We start from the raw sequence: 17,974 nt of genomic DNA on the forward strand, positions 1-17,974 counted from the left end.
CAATATGTATCTCATGGCCAATAATGCGCCAGAAATATCACAGGATCGAAATGATATTCCATCCCGTGGCCAATCGAGATATCTTGAGGCAGCTGTTCTCCAGGGCGGGAGTCACAATTGGCTGACAGCAGGTCATTTTCGAAGATGTAGCATTTCGGAGGGATTAACAGGCCACTGAGAAACCCCTGGGTATAATCGCACGACGTGGTTGTTCCCAATCGACCGGGACAGAGTGGTTCGATAAATTTGGCGGGCCAAAAAGAGGCAGCGATGTCATGCGGTGGGTCCAAGCATGTGATACGCAGCGCCCGGCCGCGTGGAGAAACAACACATCCGGCCGCATCCAACTGCAACCTCCGTCCTGGACATTTGACTCGCACCAAGCACAGAGAAAGTCGTGTGCGCAGACCGTGTGCACTACGATTGATATCCTATTTGATTCCCTGATTTCAACTACTTCCTCCCTCACCTCTCCCCGGCATGCTACACCCCTCGTCCTAGGAATGGCGCTATGAGTTCTTCGCGGGGCCACGAGGAAGAGGTGATCGTTCGCAGCAATACACCTGCATCTTCCGATCCAAATACCGATAATTTGCGACAATTCACTCGCTCTCCACATCCCTATCACCGCAGCAGAAACCCTATATCGCGAACTCCCTCCGAACAGGGTGACCTTCTCCGGCCCCCATCTTACTCGAAACCATCACGGACACCGAGCGACAGCGGCACGGAGGCAGACGATGAGAGTACAGGTATATTAAGAGGATTACCAGCGCCACCGATCCGACCTAGAAAGGGTCTACGCTCTGGCGTGAATGGCGCCCTCGATGGTGATGCGTGGCTGCCTCATCTCCAACCATGGCCGTCAATTGTACGGCAAGTGTCGCGCGGTTCGCGGAGGAGTTCCGAGGAGGACGCCGAAGAGGATGCACTCGAGGCACAACGGTTGAAACAGCAACGACGGGTCGAGGTATTGCGGCGATTGATGGAGACCGCACTGCTCTTATCGGTGGGCGTGGTCGTCTTGCTGCCAAAAGAGACACGTTCACTAGCCTGGGTGTGGAAGAAAGGTACTTGAAGAAGCTCACTATGAGTCGCAGAGTAGATGTGTACGGCTTGCTAACTATTCTCTTTAGAACTATTCACATATACTCTTATAATAATCGGCCTTTACGGCTCTTACCCTTTCCTCCTCCGCATCTCGAACCGCAGACGATGGCACGCATGGTCCTCGAAACGCGCCTTTTTCTCTATACCAACGAGTTTTGACCCCGCGCCACTTCTATACCCACCTCTCGTCCCGATATTTGTCGCACTGTCCCTCACAAACCACCGTCCGGCGCTGATTATGCCGAATATCATCCTCGGTCTGGCCTCTCTTCCAGCGCCGGTGATCCCTTTGCACGGCTGGATCAATGGTCTCAGCATACCTCACTGGATAGTTGCTGTGGTCCCAGTCCTCATATCCGAACACTTCTCTCTCGACAACACCATTCCCAAGCCGCTCATCCTCCGTGGACATGAAGCGGAATCGTTGCTTCTTCTATTTCCTTTGCATCAAGCGTTGATACCCACATTAGACTTTTTGTTGACGACAAGCCTTCTTCCCGCCGAGTTACAGCTTTTGACGACAGCTCTTATCAATTTATATTTGTTCGCGGCATCCCCCCAAGCGGAGATCCTGAAGGCCCTATTATGGCTCGGTGGAATGTGTATATTTGTGTCATGCCGACACATCCTGCGCTGGGAGATTATTTTGGCTCGTATTCCCAGCTGGAAATTCCGCCGCTCGCTCAAGGACTCGCAATCACCACGGAAATTGCTCAATTTAATGGACCACCGACTTTGCCAGAGACTCAGCGGGACCGCGTTCTCTGACGAACCCTCATCGGACAGCGACGGGCCTGGCAGTGTACGCAGGCTACGGAAAGTGAAGACGACACGAGATGTTCGTGAACCGATTCCACCACTACCAGCACCCAGCTCAGCGATCGATAACATCAGTGCGGAAGAGGCCTTCGAGCGGCACGGTCGCACGGGACGCGCACGTCGCCATACGATCTCGACTTTTGAAGATGTGATTCAAGAAGAGCGGGTCCGCACTACCCCGGGCGGCCGACGCAAGAAGCTCATGGGCCCCGGTCTTACCTCATTCTTATCATTGACTGCAGCCCAGGCGCAGGTCCGCAAGTGGGTTTACGCTAGTTATGTCTACGTTATATCCGTGGCCATCATCATGGGACCCATCCGAAAATATGTGGCCGAGCGAGCTCTACAGGGACAAGATCCATTCGGATGGGCAATTGGTTATCTGCTGGGGAATATATCCAGCGTTCGTTTCTGGGTACTCATGTTGAACTTGGAATACTGGATCCAGCTGCCACCTCGGCCCGAATCCGTGATGGAGACGGCCTCCTGCTGGCTCGGATGGGTTGAGCATCTCCGACAGACGACATTTGGCCCGGCCAATACTCGCCTTCTCCTCATGGCATACTGTTTATGTGTGATAGTGCTCGGACTGGCGGTGGTTTTCCAGCTCAGCGCCGTGGCCGAAGTCGACACGCGACGGAAGGTCTTCCACGGGATGATGGTGCTGATGTTTTTGCCTACGGTGTTTGTGGACCCAGCCTTTTGCTCCCTGGCACTTGTGCTCGTCCTATCGATCTTCCTTTTGCTGGATTTATTCCGAGCGTCCCAACTGCCTCCGATCTCCCGGCCATTGACTTATTTCCTCGCCCCGTATGTGGACGGTCGGGATCACCGTGGTCCGGTCATTGTCTCGCATGTTTTTCTTCTCATCGGATGCTCAATCCCGCTCTGGCTGTCGCTGGCTGATCTCACGAGGGCAGGAGAAGGTGCCTGGGTCGGGTGGGAGGTGCCGACGCGAGACGTCAGCATGGTCAGCGGGGTGATCTGCGTGGGAATGGGCGACGCGGCGGCGTCGCTGGTGGGGCGTCGGTACGGGCGGCTGAAATGGTTCTGGGGAGGTGGCAAGTCGCTGGAGGGGAGTGTGGCCTTTGCAGTAGCGGTATCGGTGGGATTGCTGGGGGTTCGTGCCTGGCTGATGGTGGGCGGCTGGCCGATGGCGGGGGCCGAATCAGCCTCGGAGTCGGCGTCCACGGGCTGGTCTTGCGCGGAGTGGGTGTGGATAGGCTGCAAGGCAGTGTTAGCGGCCTGCGGAACTAGTGCCACGGAGGCGATTCTCACTGGCTGTAATGATAACGTGGTGGTGCCGGTGGTGCTGTGGCTGTTGGTGCGGGGGCTGGGGGTGTAGTAGATGTATGAGAGATGTATGATATGGCTTCTGCTATGCAGTATAGTACTGTAGTATGTATATACTAGAATTGATATCCATCATGATACAAATGAGATATATTATATCGCCAGGACCCTAAGTATATACCATACTATACTATACTATACTAGTAAACAAAGTATAGCCTCCGCACCCTGGGGCAGTCCTACCTTACCTTAGGGGTACCCCTGGGACCGCTGATCGCCTTATCTAATCGGTCCTTATCTAATCACTCTCCCCGGTTCTTTCCCAATTGGGTTCCATTTTGCCTCGTCCCTGCCCCGACAGCTCACGGGGTTCTCCTTTTCCCTTTCCCTTCTATTCTTCTTCTCTACTTCTTTCCTTCTTCATCTTCTTCTCCTTCTCCACCTCTTCCATCATCACTCTAAATTATCCCTTTTCTCCATTCTATCCCCCTTCCCTGATCCCAAGGTACTTCCGACTCGTCATCTCCCCGCCCTCCTGACCGCCTGTCACTCGTTATCAGGTCACGCCCCCCCCTCAGGTCGTCCCTTGGTCCAGTCGAAGCATCACATCATCGTCCTCCCCCATTAGGTATTCTTCACTTTCCCCCAGTTTGCCTCCAGACACTCCAAACTTTGGTTCCGCTTCTATACTACTTGCTCCTCCCCTGTTGGCTTGTTGCATCTTCTCCCGTCTTCCCCATCTTCTTCGTCTTCTCTTATACATCATCGTTCCCTCACCGCTTTCTGATTCATCGCCGGTGTTTTGACAAGCCCCATCTTTGGCTGATCTACCTTATCGATCCTACATCATCCACTTTCATCGACTTTGGGCTGTTGCGGAAGTCACCGGTTTCATTCCACGGCACTTCCCTCGCTCTCTTGCCATCTTTCCACACCTTCTCCCCGGCGGTTCCTTGTTCTTCCCTTCCCAAGTTTGCCCGCAGCTGCAATCAACCACTCTCTCTGCCTTAACGGCTCCCCTGATGGGCCTCATCTTGCGTCGACTGTCTCTATTTCTGCTGCGGTAGTTGTGGTTATCGGGGCTTGGTTCGACTTTGATCTATTCCCCTCCGCGGGAAGTGCAAGCAGTGTGAACTGCGGTGAAAGCCATGGCCACTCAACATTCTCGGAGGTCACGAGATGCCTCTCACCCCAGGATGACCATCGGTCGCTATACTCGCCTCGAGGAGATCGGCCGTGGGAGTTTCGCAACGGTCTATCAGGGTATGCATAATGTGAGTCATGCATGTTTCTCCTTGAGCTTTCTCGGGTTGCCTTTGTGCTGGTTTCTTTGAACGGGATGTTTGAGCTAACGAGTTCCCCCCCATTTACCAGAGAACCAAGACCTTCGTCGCCATAAAGTCCGTCAACCTCGCGAAGCTCAACAAGAAGTTGAAGGACAACCTTTCCTCCGAAATCGATATTCTCAAGGGTCTCCAGCACCCACACATCGTCGCCCTGATCGACTGCCATGAATCCACACAACACATTCACCTGATCATGGAATACTGCGCGCTGGGAGATCTATCGCAGTTCATCAAGAAACGAGAAAGCCTCTTTGATCATTCATATACCCGGGAAATGATCAAAAAATATCCAAATGCACCGAGCGGCGCCTTGAACGAAGTCGTGGTTCGACATTTCCTCAAACAACTCGCCAGTGCCCTCAAGTTCTTACGTGATCGAAACCTCATTCATCGAGATATTAAACCACAGAATCTTCTTCTTTGCCCGGCTCCTGTTTCTTATCGGGAGGGGTCAGCACACATCGTTCCATACAAGGGCAGTGATAACTCTTACGATCCGACGACGGGGCTGGAGACATTACCTATGCTGAAGATTGCGGATTTCGGCTTTGCTCGATCACTACCCGCGACTTCCCTGGCAGAGACTCTGTGCGGGTCGCCACTCTATATGGCACCAGAGATTCTACGATATGAGAAGTATGACGCCAAGGCTGATCTCTGGTCCGTCGGTACTGTGCTATATGAGATGGTAGTAGGACGACCCCCGTTCCGAGCGACGAACCACGTCGAATTGCTACGCAAGATTGAAAAGGGAGAGGACCGAATTCGGTTCCCAGAAGATAGCACAGCTACCGATGATATCAAGAGCTTGATTCGCGGTCTACTGAAACGCAACCCGGTTGAAAGATTGAACTTCCCCGAATTCTTCCTCAACAGAGTGATCACAGAGCCAATCCCAGGCCTTTTGCCTGATGACTTGCCTCGACGACCATCTGCGACCCCCGCCCATGTCCCAGGGCCCTCACGAACCAATTCGCGATCAGACATACCCGCTCCTATCGAAACAAAACCAACAGATTCTCCTTACCCCAATGAGCCAGAGGAAACATTCGCCTATCCGACGTCACATAGACAGACCTCTTCACGGCAAAAATCAGATACTCCACCCAGTGCTTCACCTATGCGCCGCGTGGGAAGCGCAGATCGACCTGTCTCAGGTTCTCCTAAAGATCAAACCCGAGGAACACCACCGCATCGACCGAATCCTGTTTCTCATGTCACCGCTCCAGGCCGACAAGAGCTTGTGGATCGCAACGCTGCGGCCGCTATGGAGCGACAAAGATCTCGAAACACATATTCCGGCCCAACCAAGACGATTGAAGATGCCCAGACGGCTGAGGAACGTGATCGGGCGGCCCAAGAGGTGGCATTTGAACGGGACTACGTTGTGGTAGAAAAGCGTGCGGTAGAGGTCAATGCATTTGCAGATGAGCTGGCTCATAGTCCCCGAATCCAAGGAGCGTTCACTCGGGGGCAAAGTGGAAATGTATCTCGGCGTGCAACAACTCAAGGATTGCCAACTCTTGCATCGACATCTCCCCATAATGCCAACTCCAAAGCTATGCAGATTGTTTCTGGAAGAGCCCGGGCAGATTCAACCCACCAGCGCCAACACTCCTATGAGCGACGGTATGGGCAGAGCCCATCCTCTGCGACATCAGCCATCTCCAAAGCCCTTAACATGGCCAGCGGCCGCTTGTTTGGAATGGGCTTCTCTCCTCCATTGGCTGTTACCAAGGGAGGAAGATCACCACCTTTGGCCTATAATCCTTTCCCGGCCTATCCGGCTGGACAACCTAACTTGATGATTATGGGCGAAGGGGCCAAGCCAAACGCGGCTCTCGATGAGGACTACAAGACAGTACAGGTGATCGAGGAGTGTGCCACTCGCAGTGATGTTGTCTACGGATTTGCCGAAGTGAAGTACAAGCAGCTTATTCCATTGGCTCCCTCAGCACATGGCGACCCATCCGCAAATGCCGACCCGGGCGATACTGGTGATGATGGACTGACGGTTGATGCTATCGTGACTCTCTCTGAAGAGGCCTTGGTTCTCTACGTCAAGGCTCTGTCGCTACTCGCCAAATCGATGGACATCGCGGGTTCTTGGTGGTCACGCAAAAACCGAGAGGAAACCTACGGGGATTCCGGTACTCGCGGTGACGGAACCAGTGCACTTGCTGGCACTCGCATTAACAACGTGGTCCAGTGGGTACGCAGCCGATTCAACGAGGTCTTGGAAAAGGCCGAGTTTGTGCGCTTAAGGCTCATCGAGGGTCAGAAGAGGTTGCCTCTCGACCACCCTGGCCACCCCAACAACCATTCGATTGGGTCCACTGCTACCTCAAGTGGCTCAGCCGACGTGGTAGTCAGCCCTGGCGTCACGGCAGAGAAGCTCATGTACGACCGTGCATTGGAGATGAGCCGAGCCGCTGCTATCAACGAGTTGACGAGTGAAGACCTTGCAGGCTGCGAGATTGCCTACGTCACTGCTATTCGAATGTTGGAGGCTGTACTCGAGGACGATGGACTCCGATTCTCCAGCGGAAGCTCATTCCAAGGCAGCGAAAAGTCATCACTAGATGCATTACAAGGGGAGGATCGACAGGTCGTGGTGAAGAGTGAGTTTCCCATCCCTCTCTTTCTAACGTGCAACCAATTACTAACACAAGACCAGTGGTGTCGAGCATGCGCACTCGCCTGGGTGCTCTCCGCAAGAAGCTGGCTATCTTGTCAAAGCGTGCATCGGCGCCAACTCCCACAATGGCCAGTACCGGTCGAATGCCCACATCCAACTTGGTCCCCGTATCACAAGCCACACCACCCCGTTAAACCCGCTGTAAATTTCTTCTTACTTAGGTACTATCAACGAGAAATTCCTGGTGAATTAGGAAGCCATTTCCGCCTTCTGTCTCACTGATATCCTAACCTTTCTACCTTGCGCTTCGCAGCGCAACGCAACATTTTGATTCATGCCATATAAGCCTTTTTGATCCCTTGGTCCTGCTTTTTGGTCCAATTTTGACACACTTTCTCATCTCTCATTTGGTAGAGATACTAATCTTCATGTTCATGATGCTATCCGGTCACATCTTGTTCGTCCGCCATATATCCCACTGCACGAGGGGACAAGGAGTTTTTATTTTTTTCTCTCTTTCTTTCTTGGATTCTTGATTTTTGGAATTTTTTGCGCCTGATTCTTTTCTTATTATTAACTGGCGTTGTTCTTGGGAGGTTATACAGACTGGCACTTTGTTTTGTTCCTTTTTTGATTACTCTTTTTAAACATTTTGTTCTCTTCTCGATGTGGAATTAATTCCTTGAATGTCGGCTAGAAGCGTGCTTCTGGTTAGTACCCTTAAGGTCCTTCCAATGATACCCACACTACCACCGGCGTCTTAGCCAGATGGTCTACATGAATAACTACTATTGATTCAAGTTATTAGATGTCGATCTGACAGGCTCATGTTTCCTCCGGGACAGTTGGCCGGGTTCAAATTCAATTTCCTCCGCATTGCCGAGGCTGAGGGGACTTCAAGTTGTTTTTCTGTCCAGCCTGTCTACCGCAGACGCGCTCGAGTTAAATGTACTAGATTAGAAACCTTGGAAGTTGGATTGGATTGGACCCCGAGCTGATACTGGTGGTTCTTATGCATATACCTAGTAGATGAGATTGATTTATTCTAGAAGCTTGCAGTTCTGTGCATCTATAATAAACCTATATTTCTCTCAAATCCTATCATCTTCGTGCAACCGGCTACTAACTAGTAGTTACTACTAGTAGTGCAGTACCAAGTCTGAAGATTAAAAACTGGCTACGGACAGGTCAGGTCAAACAGACTTGGTTTAGCTGTGTTGAACAGGCAAATCCAAGTCCTAGGTTCACGCCCACACCATCCTCAACTTCAGCAAGTAACGACCTAGCACTCATTCACACCACACCCCCATACATCAGAGCAACCGGCCTTACAGAAAGTCTCAGAAACGGGAGCGCCTGGAGTCTCCTCGAAAATATGACATCCTTTTTTGCAGGCTAGTTCAGCGTGCTGGAGGTGTTTATTAGGTATCATTAGCATGCACCAATATGAGGGATTTTCTTGGAAGGGAGAAAGGAGGGAGACTAACGCAGTCACATCTTTTTCGAGACCCGATTCTCCAATAGCAGTAGCGGTGCCGGTAGTCGGTAAGGTGATGGCCAAAGAGGCGATTGCCAGGAATGCGAGAGCGAGAAATTTCATGTTGAAGTGGGAGATAAAATGGATGTTTTCGACTTTGGGGAGTTGTGACCGTTGGGGAACTGTGATTGTTGCGTTTTCAAGTTATGCTGTTCTTAGTGGTATGTTCTTCATGGAGTGGATGGATGTTCTTGCGTCTTTTATATCCCTCTTGATTCATAAAAGTACCAAGGCATCTTGCTTACGGTGTACATCCATGGGTACACATGTAGATATAACATGGAATACATACTAGCAGTGGTGGTGGTGGTATTATTTAACGTCCGGCCGGGGGGGGGGGGGGGCACTAACCCCTGTCCGAGGCCTCCCCGGGGGCATGCGGACGTGCTAAACTGATGCTACCTTCAAGTAAATACAGTTAAAGCGCTTATCAGAAAGCAAGTCAAGCAAAAATGCGTGGCCCCATTGTCCAGTTGGCAAAAGCGTCACCGACCTATGAGTGATTTCCGCCGTACAAAATGTATAAGGAAGGCCAGTTGGCGATCCCGACAACATACTAGCAGTAGTATGATGATTTGAGAGTAAGCTGGTAGGAAGTTTCTGGTCTCTGAGTCTTAGTGTAGTACTATTACTAGTGCTCGGGTTGCTGAAACGCTTACTGCGTGTTAGTTGGGGGCCGTGATACTCAACATCCTGGGTTTTGTACCAGTACTAGTAGATACCGGATAGAATTAAAACTTGAGAGTCCCATAATTTTGAGTAATATGTCGGTGAAACAAGAATTGGACTTCTTGTTTGACTGATCTACTTTTCATAATGAAAGAAACATATTAATTAGAATTTAAAGCTTCCAAAATATCACCTATACCAATCATGTTGCTACTCGCGGCTCTGTCAACATGACAACCCAATCATACTCCTTCACAAGATCCGAATTCCCCGTCCTTTCCGGCAATTTTTCATGCTCTGCAATCATATATCTGGTGCTGGCATAATTTGCAATACCTTGACAACCTGGGTTAAGAGCACAGATAGCCAGCATCCCGCTAAGTTCAAGCGACGAACCCAGTTCTTCAATATGCTTCTTGGGCTGGTATTTTCTGCAGTGGACCCGGAACTGAAGTGACCCAACGGAAACAACCATGCCATCAGTATCTGGGCAACCGGCAAAATTCCTGTATTCATCTTTGATTAAAATACTAGGGATGTCTGGTGTCGTGGTACCGATGCCTCCCTCCCTGGGAGCAACAGGAACGAGACTAAATTCTGAACTATCCGCCCACATGCGTGGAGGATTATCCCAATCCATTGTTATCCGACACCGGGCGAGGGAAGTCTCATAGTAAATTCCTTGGCAACTTCGGTCAACTGCGCAGGCCGCCATGCAGTCCCCAAGGTTCTTCGGCTTGATGTAGTTATCGGTGTATCGACCACGGGGTCTAGCGCCGCAGAAGGCTTCGTATGTTACACCAAATACTGTTGCTTTTTCACCGTGCAGTGATGGACAACGTTTTCCAGAGAAAGCTGCAAGCTCGGAGTTTGAGGAGTTGGGCTGAGAAGCGGTTTTGTTGAGTTGTTGCCCTGGTCCCGATTCTGCCTTCAATTTGTCATTTTCTTTCTTGAGTTCTTCCATAGCTTTCTGATCGTCTTTTGCTTTCTGGGAATTCTTCTCCTCTTGCTTCTTTAATCTGTCATTTTCTCCCCTGAGGTCTTCCATGGCTTTCTGGTCGTCTTTTGTTTTCTGCGGGTCCTTGTCCTCTTGCTTCTGCAATCTGTCGTTTTCCTTCTTGAGCTCTTCTATAGCTTTCTGGTCGTCTTTTGTCTTCTGAGAATTTTTCTCCTCTTGCTTCTTTAATCTGTCATTCTCTTCCCTGAGGTCTTCCATAGCCTTCTGGTCATCTTTTGCTTTCTGGGAGTCCTTCCACTCTTGCTTCTTCAATCTGTCGTTTTCTTTCTCGAGATCTTCTTTGGCCTTTTGTTCGTCTTTTGCCTTTTGCGTTTGTTCGTTATTCTGCTTTTTTAAATTTTTGTTCTCCTGCTCAAGCTCATCCTTGGTCCTCTGATCGTCTTTTGCCTTTTGTGCATGTTCATCGTTTTGCTTCTTCAACTTTTTGTTCTCTTGTTCGAGCTCTTCGTTGTCTCGCTCGGAATTTTCCTTTGCCTTCTGATCGTCCTTTGCCTTTTGCACATATTCATTGTTCTGCTTCTTCAATCTCTTGTTCTCCTGCTCAAGTGCTTCGTTGGCCTGTTCGAGCTTCTCCTTGGCCTTCTGGTTGTCCTTTAACTTCTGAGCGTTCTCGTCCTCTTGATTCTTCAGTCGATCATTCTCTTGCTGAAACGCCTCCTTGGTCTTCTGATCGTCCTTTGCCTTTTGCGCAAGTTCGTCGTTCTGCTTTCTTAACCTCTCATTCTCCTCCTCGAGCAGCTTGTTTGATTTTCGGTACCCTTCAGTCATCGTATCTTGGTCGCTCTTGCATTTTGTTGCTGCGTTCAATTGTGCAGTTGCACACTGTGCTTGAAGTCGATCTTCCAAAGAAGCCTTTTCCTTTTTGCAATTTTCCTTGCAGTCATCCCCAGACTGAGGTCGACTGAAGTTATTCTTGCATGTATTCTCGATAGCTTTTGTACAGTGCTCACGAAGCTTCTGTTCCAGATTTGCCATCTGTTTCTTACAGCTTTCCGTCTCTTCAGCTCTGCAAATGGCTACTGCTTTGTGGACTTTGTCATTACAGGCTCCGTAATCGTTCCATACTGTGCTGTGTCCAGGCCTGGAAGAGAAACCATAGTCCGGGTATTGCCCAAAAAGATCACGATCGCATTGCCATGTCCATGGAGACTTTCCGGTGGGATTTGCAGGCCACAAAGGCATTCCAAATCTATGCTCGGACCAAGCCGAAGTGCCCGCATTTCCAGGACAGCAAGCATTATGTTGATATTCAAGGTCATGGTGGAATGGTGCTGACGAGTATGGGTATGAAGAAAATTGCTGGAATTGATTCCCGGAATTGTGACAATTGTAGCCTGGGCTGTGCGACCAATCTTGCCCTGATAAAAATCCAGGCATCACAGGTACATGATAGCGACATGCACATAACTGTACTTGGACCATGCAGCTGATGGATAGCAACAGAACAAATGGCCCTTTCATAATGAAGAGACCTATAGTTGAACTGTATGATGAGGCCAGGTATAAGCTAGCAGTCAAGTCCGAGGATACTTGAAAGTTTCAGCTCATGAAACAAAACTACCGTGGCAAGTAGCTCATGTATAGGAATGTCCTTTTTTTCTCAGTCTTAATTAAGGCCAGTGAGACTAGCGAGAGTATCCCACGTAATCAGGTAGGTAAAAGCAATCCACCAAGGCACTGTTCCATGGTACATGGATCATGATTGGCACTATGTATGATTAACCAGGCAAGCTGAGTGATATTGGTAACAGTGACCACTATTGCATTTGTACCGTATGTACAATGTAGCATAGAAAGCCAGCTCTATACAAAATGTTTTCCGACACTATAGAAGCACTAGCTTGAGAAGCACCATGTCCTACTCTACATGTAATGTCCCTTTAGCAGGTCTCTTCGTGGGAAGAAGTATGAGGTAATGATAATATAGTGAGGGAATAAAGTCACATCCGATATGGTCAAGAAGTCACATTGTGTTTCCCAGTAAGTACTCGTTCCAGTTACCATACACGTCCGGTTGCATATATGTTCAGCCTGACTCCACCGCTACCAAAGGTGCTTCCATGAAATCATCGACTCATCATACCGAGGACAATTAGCTACTGTAGCGGGGGGGCTTCCTGAGAACCAGGTCCAGCCACTTGGGGATAGTAGGAGTGTAGAGAGGAGACTAGGGATAGACGAGGAGAAGAAGTCTGATTGTTTGCTTCTGCAAGCAGTGTAGTCTTATATCATATAGGCCCCTAGTCACACCGCTATTTCATACCTCGCAGGCTATTCTCCCTATTACATTAACTAAGTATTATCAAGATTATTCTTCGGCTTTTTCTTTCAAGTAGCCTGATAGAAGCACTTTAGCATTCCCGCAGCCAAAGGGCCAGCATATAGGATAGTCTGATAAAAGCATTGTGGAAGATTTACTTTCCACAATCCCTCATTTGTTTATTTTACAGTCACATTCTCCTTTTTCACCTGTATCTCCCTTTTCTCCCTTTTCTCCCTTTTCTCCTTTCTCGCCTTTGTCTCCCATCTTGCACTCAGAGCTCACAGGGCATTCACAAGGTTTGGTAGTTGGTTCATAAATTGGTCTGGTAGTTGGCGGGTGATCTGGTTCTCGCGGCGGCTGAGGGTGAATAGGATAAGGATAAGGGTATTGAGGAGGATAAGGATAAGGGTATCCTGGTGGTGGTGGTGGTGGTGTAGGTGGAGGCGGTGGGTATAAAGGTGGTGGATAGGGGTGTTGCACAGGATAAGGAGGCTGGTATCCAAGCGGCGGATGTGGTGGCGGAGGCCGCATTTGATGGTGGTGATGCTCTGGGTAGCCCATTCCATTGCCATTCCATCCAGGAGGCAGCCCTCCCAGATTCCCAGAACTAAGGCATAACGGCGTATTGGGAACAACACTGCAATAAGACGCGTACCCTGGTGGGTAACAAGGGGGGGCAATGCATCCAGCATAGAATTGCGCGGTGGCACTATGCAAACCAGAAATAAAAGTCCATAGTAAAAGGGACTTGAAATTGGCCTGCATTTTTGCTCGGGAAATGGTGGGCAAATGAAGCGATAGGAACACCCTTGTGGCTGAGGAGAGAAAATGGGTCTATTGAAATGAATGCGCTGAGATATACTTCCATCTCTAGGGCCCATGTACTAAGTATCCGCCATATCCGTTTCCAGAATTTAACTTATCAGTTGAAGTTCCGGATGAGATGTCATGATATGTCACACCTGGGCAACCGCATTCGCTCCCAACGTTATACCTTCGTATTCCAAACCCGGGCCCTACTATCAAGGGCTACGCACGGACCCAGGATTGAGTAGTATGACTTTCAGCTCGGTCCAAGGGTCTATTTCAACATTTATTCACACAAGTCTATGACACTGTCGAGTCTAGACACGGCCGATCCTACTGAAAACAGACGTAGCAAGATGTATACAAGGTGGCGTGAAAGTGAAAATGACGTTTTAGCACTCTAAATCCCCTCAGCTACGTCCTATTTACAACCTATAATGACACATGCAGGCTCACTCACCTTCAGAAAGACGTAATCCATATGAAAAGGTAATGTGCATTTAGCAAATTTACCGTTTATTTAGATTCCAGGGTCCACAAAGTTGTGTGATGTGACCTATCTGTTTATATTCTATGATTCATGACAATCTACAGGGAGCGTCTGTGAATTGGTAGTAGGCTTGTGCCAGATTTTGGCCCTTTTCACGTTGGTGCCGTTTTTTCTGGTATAAGCCACACGTTATCCTAAGGATACTGAACTAAAGGTATACAGAGCTTCTTCCTCGGATCTTGCCGTTTAGAGTGCAAACAAAGGATTCTTTTAAGGCAAAATGCGTGTTCTTTTCAACTTCCAACTCGCCTTCTTTGGTCTACTGATATCACCTCTATCTGGAGTAGTGAGATGCTTAGATCTTCCGGCAGCAGGTGGTGGAGGGCTTGATAAACCCTTACCTGGAGTTGGTGGAGCAGGTGAGCTCTCCCATCGCGACACTGGTACTAGATATATAAAAGTTGTATTAATATTTTGGCAGGAGGTTTGGGAGAGACTGTTCAGGGTCTTGGTATTGATCAAATCCTCAATCTTGACCTGGACAATCAAAAGGTACGCTATATCTAGAGATAAATGACCATATCACATGAAAGTCTCGAGAAAGAAAAGCTCATAAAATGACCACGAACAGAAAATTGTTGGTGTAGGAGGTCAGCAAGGTGAAGCAAAGATCGATGTTCTGGCCGCAAAGCGTGCCAAAGAGAACAACAGTACAGCCGAAGAGGAGAAACAAAAAATCAAGGAGAACCAAAAGAATGAGAAGAATACGAAGCAAAAGGCGGAGGAGGACCTGGTAGCAGGTCGCCTCAATTCGTTCTATGCATATGGCATGCAGAGTGTCGGGCAGAATGTTCGTCCCAAATGGGTTCTGGTCTTCGAAAATGCATTCACTGCTCATGCATATTTTGGCCAGGTGATGCAAGACTATCAGGAGTATTACAAAAAGAGCAGAGAAAACTCCAAGGATCCGCGTATGTGAAATCGACTCTTGATACTATGCCATGGTTATATCTGACGCTCAACAGGTCCTCATCCACAGATCTTCATTTTCCCTCATGGTGTTGGACCAGACGGGTTGGAGCGAGTGAAGAGATACAAGGATTATGCGAACAAATTGTTTTTCAATCCAGTTGATGAGAAGAGTATGCAGCTTCCTGTCATTCCTGTGCAGGACAAATATGGCTATGTCCTACACAGCAATGGTTAAGATCGCTTTTTAGAGAAAGTTCTTATCAGAAACCAAGCGAAAATGCTCCCATTGAGCTTCTGTTGAGGAAGTCGGGCTGAGTGCAGACTCTCCCCTGCCAGATGGGAAGTAGATAGTTTCTTCCCAGCTAGCTTTCTTTTATTCCATCATCGTCTCTTCATCAGAGAATTGATCGTTTTCATCTCTGATATCTGTCTTTCCATCGCCCCGTATCCCACATTGACCTTTATTAAGCAGTCCATTACATTTAAAAATGCCAATAGAAACATTTTGGCTCTTTCATTTTGTCACCAATTCAGTTCTTCATCAGACACTAGCGTTGTAATACCCCCACACTCCGATTCTCTGTGCAACGTGCATGCTACGTGGTATGTGGCGTTCCCGGACACGGAAATTACCGTCTTGTCATATCGATCCTACTGCCCTTGTAAACTTTGTACGCCCGCTTTCGGCTTCTAACCATTCGTTGAAATTATTATGGGTGTCTACTTATCTGTTACATAGTGCAGACAGATACTCACTACTTAATTGCGACTTTGAGGCTTCTCATTCTCGTCACTGCAAGTTTACCAAGTCCACATCCAGGATATTGCCATCCGTTATCCAACCCTCCATGTTAACAGGGAAATGAAGATCATATATGCTTCAACGCGATCAATTGCATTCTTCATATTCATTGTTTTTTCCTTCGCCCAAACCCCTTACATCTGCATCTCAAACACACAATGCACACCCATCTCGCTATCTCAGCCAGTCCAACAACCATGCTTCAACCAAATGCAACAAGCAATAGGGGGCATGCAAAATTGGTTTCCTCAATCTGGAATTGGCCAAGGTGGACCATGCATGGGGTCCCTTGGGGGTCCTATCCTGCCAAACCTCCTCCCCCAGCAGCCTAATTTCTTCCCACACCAGCAACTTTCATACATGGGTATACCCGGCGCCGTGAATATGGGTGGCCAAGGCCCGCTATATGGAGTTGGGCCACAGCCGCAGATACCGTATCCGCAGGTTATGACCGGTGGGCAATTTATTCAGTTTCAACCTGTACAGCCAGTAATCCAGCCTCAGCCGATACAGCCAGTCACTCAGCCTCAACCTATCCAGCCAATCACTCAGCCTCAACCTATCCAGCCTCAGCCTGTACAACCAGTCACTCAACCTCAACCTGTACAACCAGTCACTCAACCTCAGCCTGTACAGCCAGTCACTCAACCCCAACCCGTACAGCCAGCCACTCAGCCTCAGCCTGTTCAGCCACCCATGCAGGTTCAACAACCTGGACAACAACAGTCTTGTACTGTTTGTCCTCAGGGGCCTGTTGGTCCACAAGGGCTGCAGGGATTACCAGGGGCACAGGGAGCAGCAGGGCCAGCAGGGCCAGCAGGGTCACAGGGGCCGGCAGGACCGACAGGACCGGCAGGACCACAAGGCCCATCGGGACCGCAAGGGAAGCAAGGCGACCAGGGTCCTAAGGGTTCTCCTGGTGCCGATGGAAAGCAAGGCCTTGCCGGGCTTCCTTGCACGTCAGGGTGTGGGAAACCGAGTTCAGGAACAGATAGTGGAAATGATCAAAACCCAGATCCTGGGGAAATAGCCAAAGGAAATAGTGCAACGTTTCAGGAGAATGTGCCTCCTGCGACTGGGAACGGGATTGCTGATGGGAATGGCGCAAATTTCGATGAAGATGTGCCAAATCCCGCTGTCCAAAATGGAATTGCTAATGGCGAGCAGGCAGCACTTCAGGATTCTGTGCCTCCGGTTGTAGGTACCGGAATTGCCAGTGGAGATGATGCAAAGTATGATGATGATGTGCCTAAGCCTAGTGACCAGGGAGGTATTGCCAAAGGGGAGGGTGCAAGCCTCGAGCATTCTCTACCTAAGCCAGTGGTCGATTGATTTATTTGCAGATTCATAAGATCGGATAACACAGTCGGGCAACCAGACACATCTGCTGTTTTAACTAATAAGTGCAAAAGTCGGCTTTATGTATTTCTTTTTATGTACATTTTTTGGCGCACCTAGAAGAGGTTGATGGCTGCCATTCCAGTCTCCTGGCTTTCTTTCTCTTCACTATTTTAACTTGTGTCTACTGTTTTCTCTACATTCTTTCTTCTCATGTCCCCTCTTCTTGTTAGAACTTTCGCTAATCACTGTGAAAGAACCGAAGGACAAACTTGAAGATTCCTACTGCATGGCGTAACTATTTGGGGAAAACATATATTGTGTCAACTGAACATGACTCTTGGCTTCAACATGCGGCGTTGATTAAACCAGTCAGTAACGGGGAATATCACGCTTTAGTATATCAGCGCATGGGAGTTGTAACCCTTAGCAACAGGTCCGAGATAAATCACCATAAATGACACCTCGGAGACTTGGGACTGGGTTTCCGACTTACTCCCGTCGGCCTTATTTGGCACTCAAAATTTAATATCGTCAATGGTATTAATAGAGTTAGCTGTGCATCAAACCCCAGACCCCAATCTTTGACGCCAACACCCGGCCCCGATATTGCGCCTCTAGTTGTGTCGACGTAGGATAGTAAATCTACCTCAGCCATAGTGTTCTAAAACCACGACCTTCCATTCCGATGTCTCGTGTATATGCGGCATACGGAGAGGGGACCACAGGCCACAACTTACCAGACTGCGGCAGAACCGTGGTTTCTTGCGGGTAGTTCTGGGTTAAGGACTCTGACCCCAAACCCCAACTCCGTCCGGATAAGCTCGGGTTGAGTTAGTTCGGGTCATGCGGGAGTCTACAGAGAATAGATA

The 17,974-nt window shown here is 49.1% G+C and overlaps 6 protein-coding genes across 6 annotated transcripts; 4 read left to right on the forward strand and 2 right to left on the reverse strand.

Moving 5' to 3' along the window:
- Positions 1-511: 511 nt before the first annotated feature.
- N7509_013570 (putative phosphatidate cytidylyltransferase) lies at positions 512-3,274 on the forward strand (the record flags this gene model as incomplete). The annotated part of the gene is made up of 2 exons (XM_056638207.1): positions 512-1,070; positions 1,137-3,274. The coding sequence occupies 2 exons, from the start codon at positions 512-514 to the stop codon at positions 3,272-3,274; spliced, it is 2,697 nt and encodes an 898-aa protein (XP_056481714.1).
- Positions 3,275-4,370: 1,096 nt separating this feature from the next.
- atg1 (serine/threonine protein kinase ATG1) lies at positions 4,371-7,400 on the forward strand (the record flags this gene model as incomplete). Its single annotated transcript, XM_056638208.1, has 3 exons — positions 4,371-4,496; positions 4,597-7,189; positions 7,246-7,400. 3 exons carry the CDS (start codon positions 4,371-4,373, stop codon positions 7,398-7,400), a joined length of 2,874 nt encoding a protein of 957 aa, XP_056481715.1.
- Positions 7,401-9,614: 2,214 nt separating this feature from the next.
- N7509_013572 (uncharacterized protein) lies at positions 9,615-11,807 on the reverse strand (the record flags this gene model as incomplete). The annotated part of the gene is made up of 1 exon (XM_056638209.1): positions 9,615-11,807. One exon carries the CDS (start codon positions 11,805-11,807, stop codon positions 9,615-9,617), a length of 2,193 nt encoding a protein of 730 aa, XP_056481716.1.
- A 1,164-nt stretch (positions 11,808-12,971) lies between these two features.
- On the reverse strand, positions 12,972-13,385 carry N7509_013573 (uncharacterized protein; the record flags this gene model as incomplete). Its single annotated transcript, XM_056638210.1, has 1 exon — positions 12,972-13,385. The coding sequence occupies one exon, from the start codon at positions 13,383-13,385 to the stop codon at positions 12,972-12,974; it is 414 nt and encodes a 137-aa protein (XP_056481717.1).
- An 885-nt stretch (positions 13,386-14,270) lies between these two features.
- Positions 14,271-15,197, forward strand: N7509_013574 (uncharacterized protein; the record flags this gene model as incomplete). Its single annotated transcript, XM_056638211.1, has 4 exons — positions 14,271-14,409; positions 14,472-14,542; positions 14,622-14,961; positions 15,016-15,197. The coding sequence occupies 4 exons, from the start codon at positions 14,271-14,273 to the stop codon at positions 15,195-15,197; spliced, it is 732 nt and encodes a 243-aa protein (XP_056481718.1).
- A 927-nt stretch (positions 15,198-16,124) lies between these two features.
- aclF (extracellular proline rich protein) lies at positions 16,125-17,096 on the forward strand (the record flags this gene model as incomplete). Its single annotated transcript, XM_056638212.1, has 1 exon — positions 16,125-17,096. One exon carries the CDS (start codon positions 16,125-16,127, stop codon positions 17,094-17,096), a length of 972 nt encoding a protein of 323 aa, XP_056481719.1.
- Between the last annotated feature and the right edge of the window lie 878 nt (positions 17,097-17,974).

This window comes from Penicillium cosmopolitanum (assembly GCF_028827165.1).
Source record: "Penicillium cosmopolitanum strain IBT 29677 chromosome Unknown utg000012l:1.0-3308103.0:1.0-3310761.0, whole genome shotgun sequence".
In the NCBI taxonomy this organism is placed as follows: Eukaryota; Fungi; Ascomycota; class Eurotiomycetes; order Eurotiales; family Aspergillaceae; genus Penicillium; species Penicillium cosmopolitanum.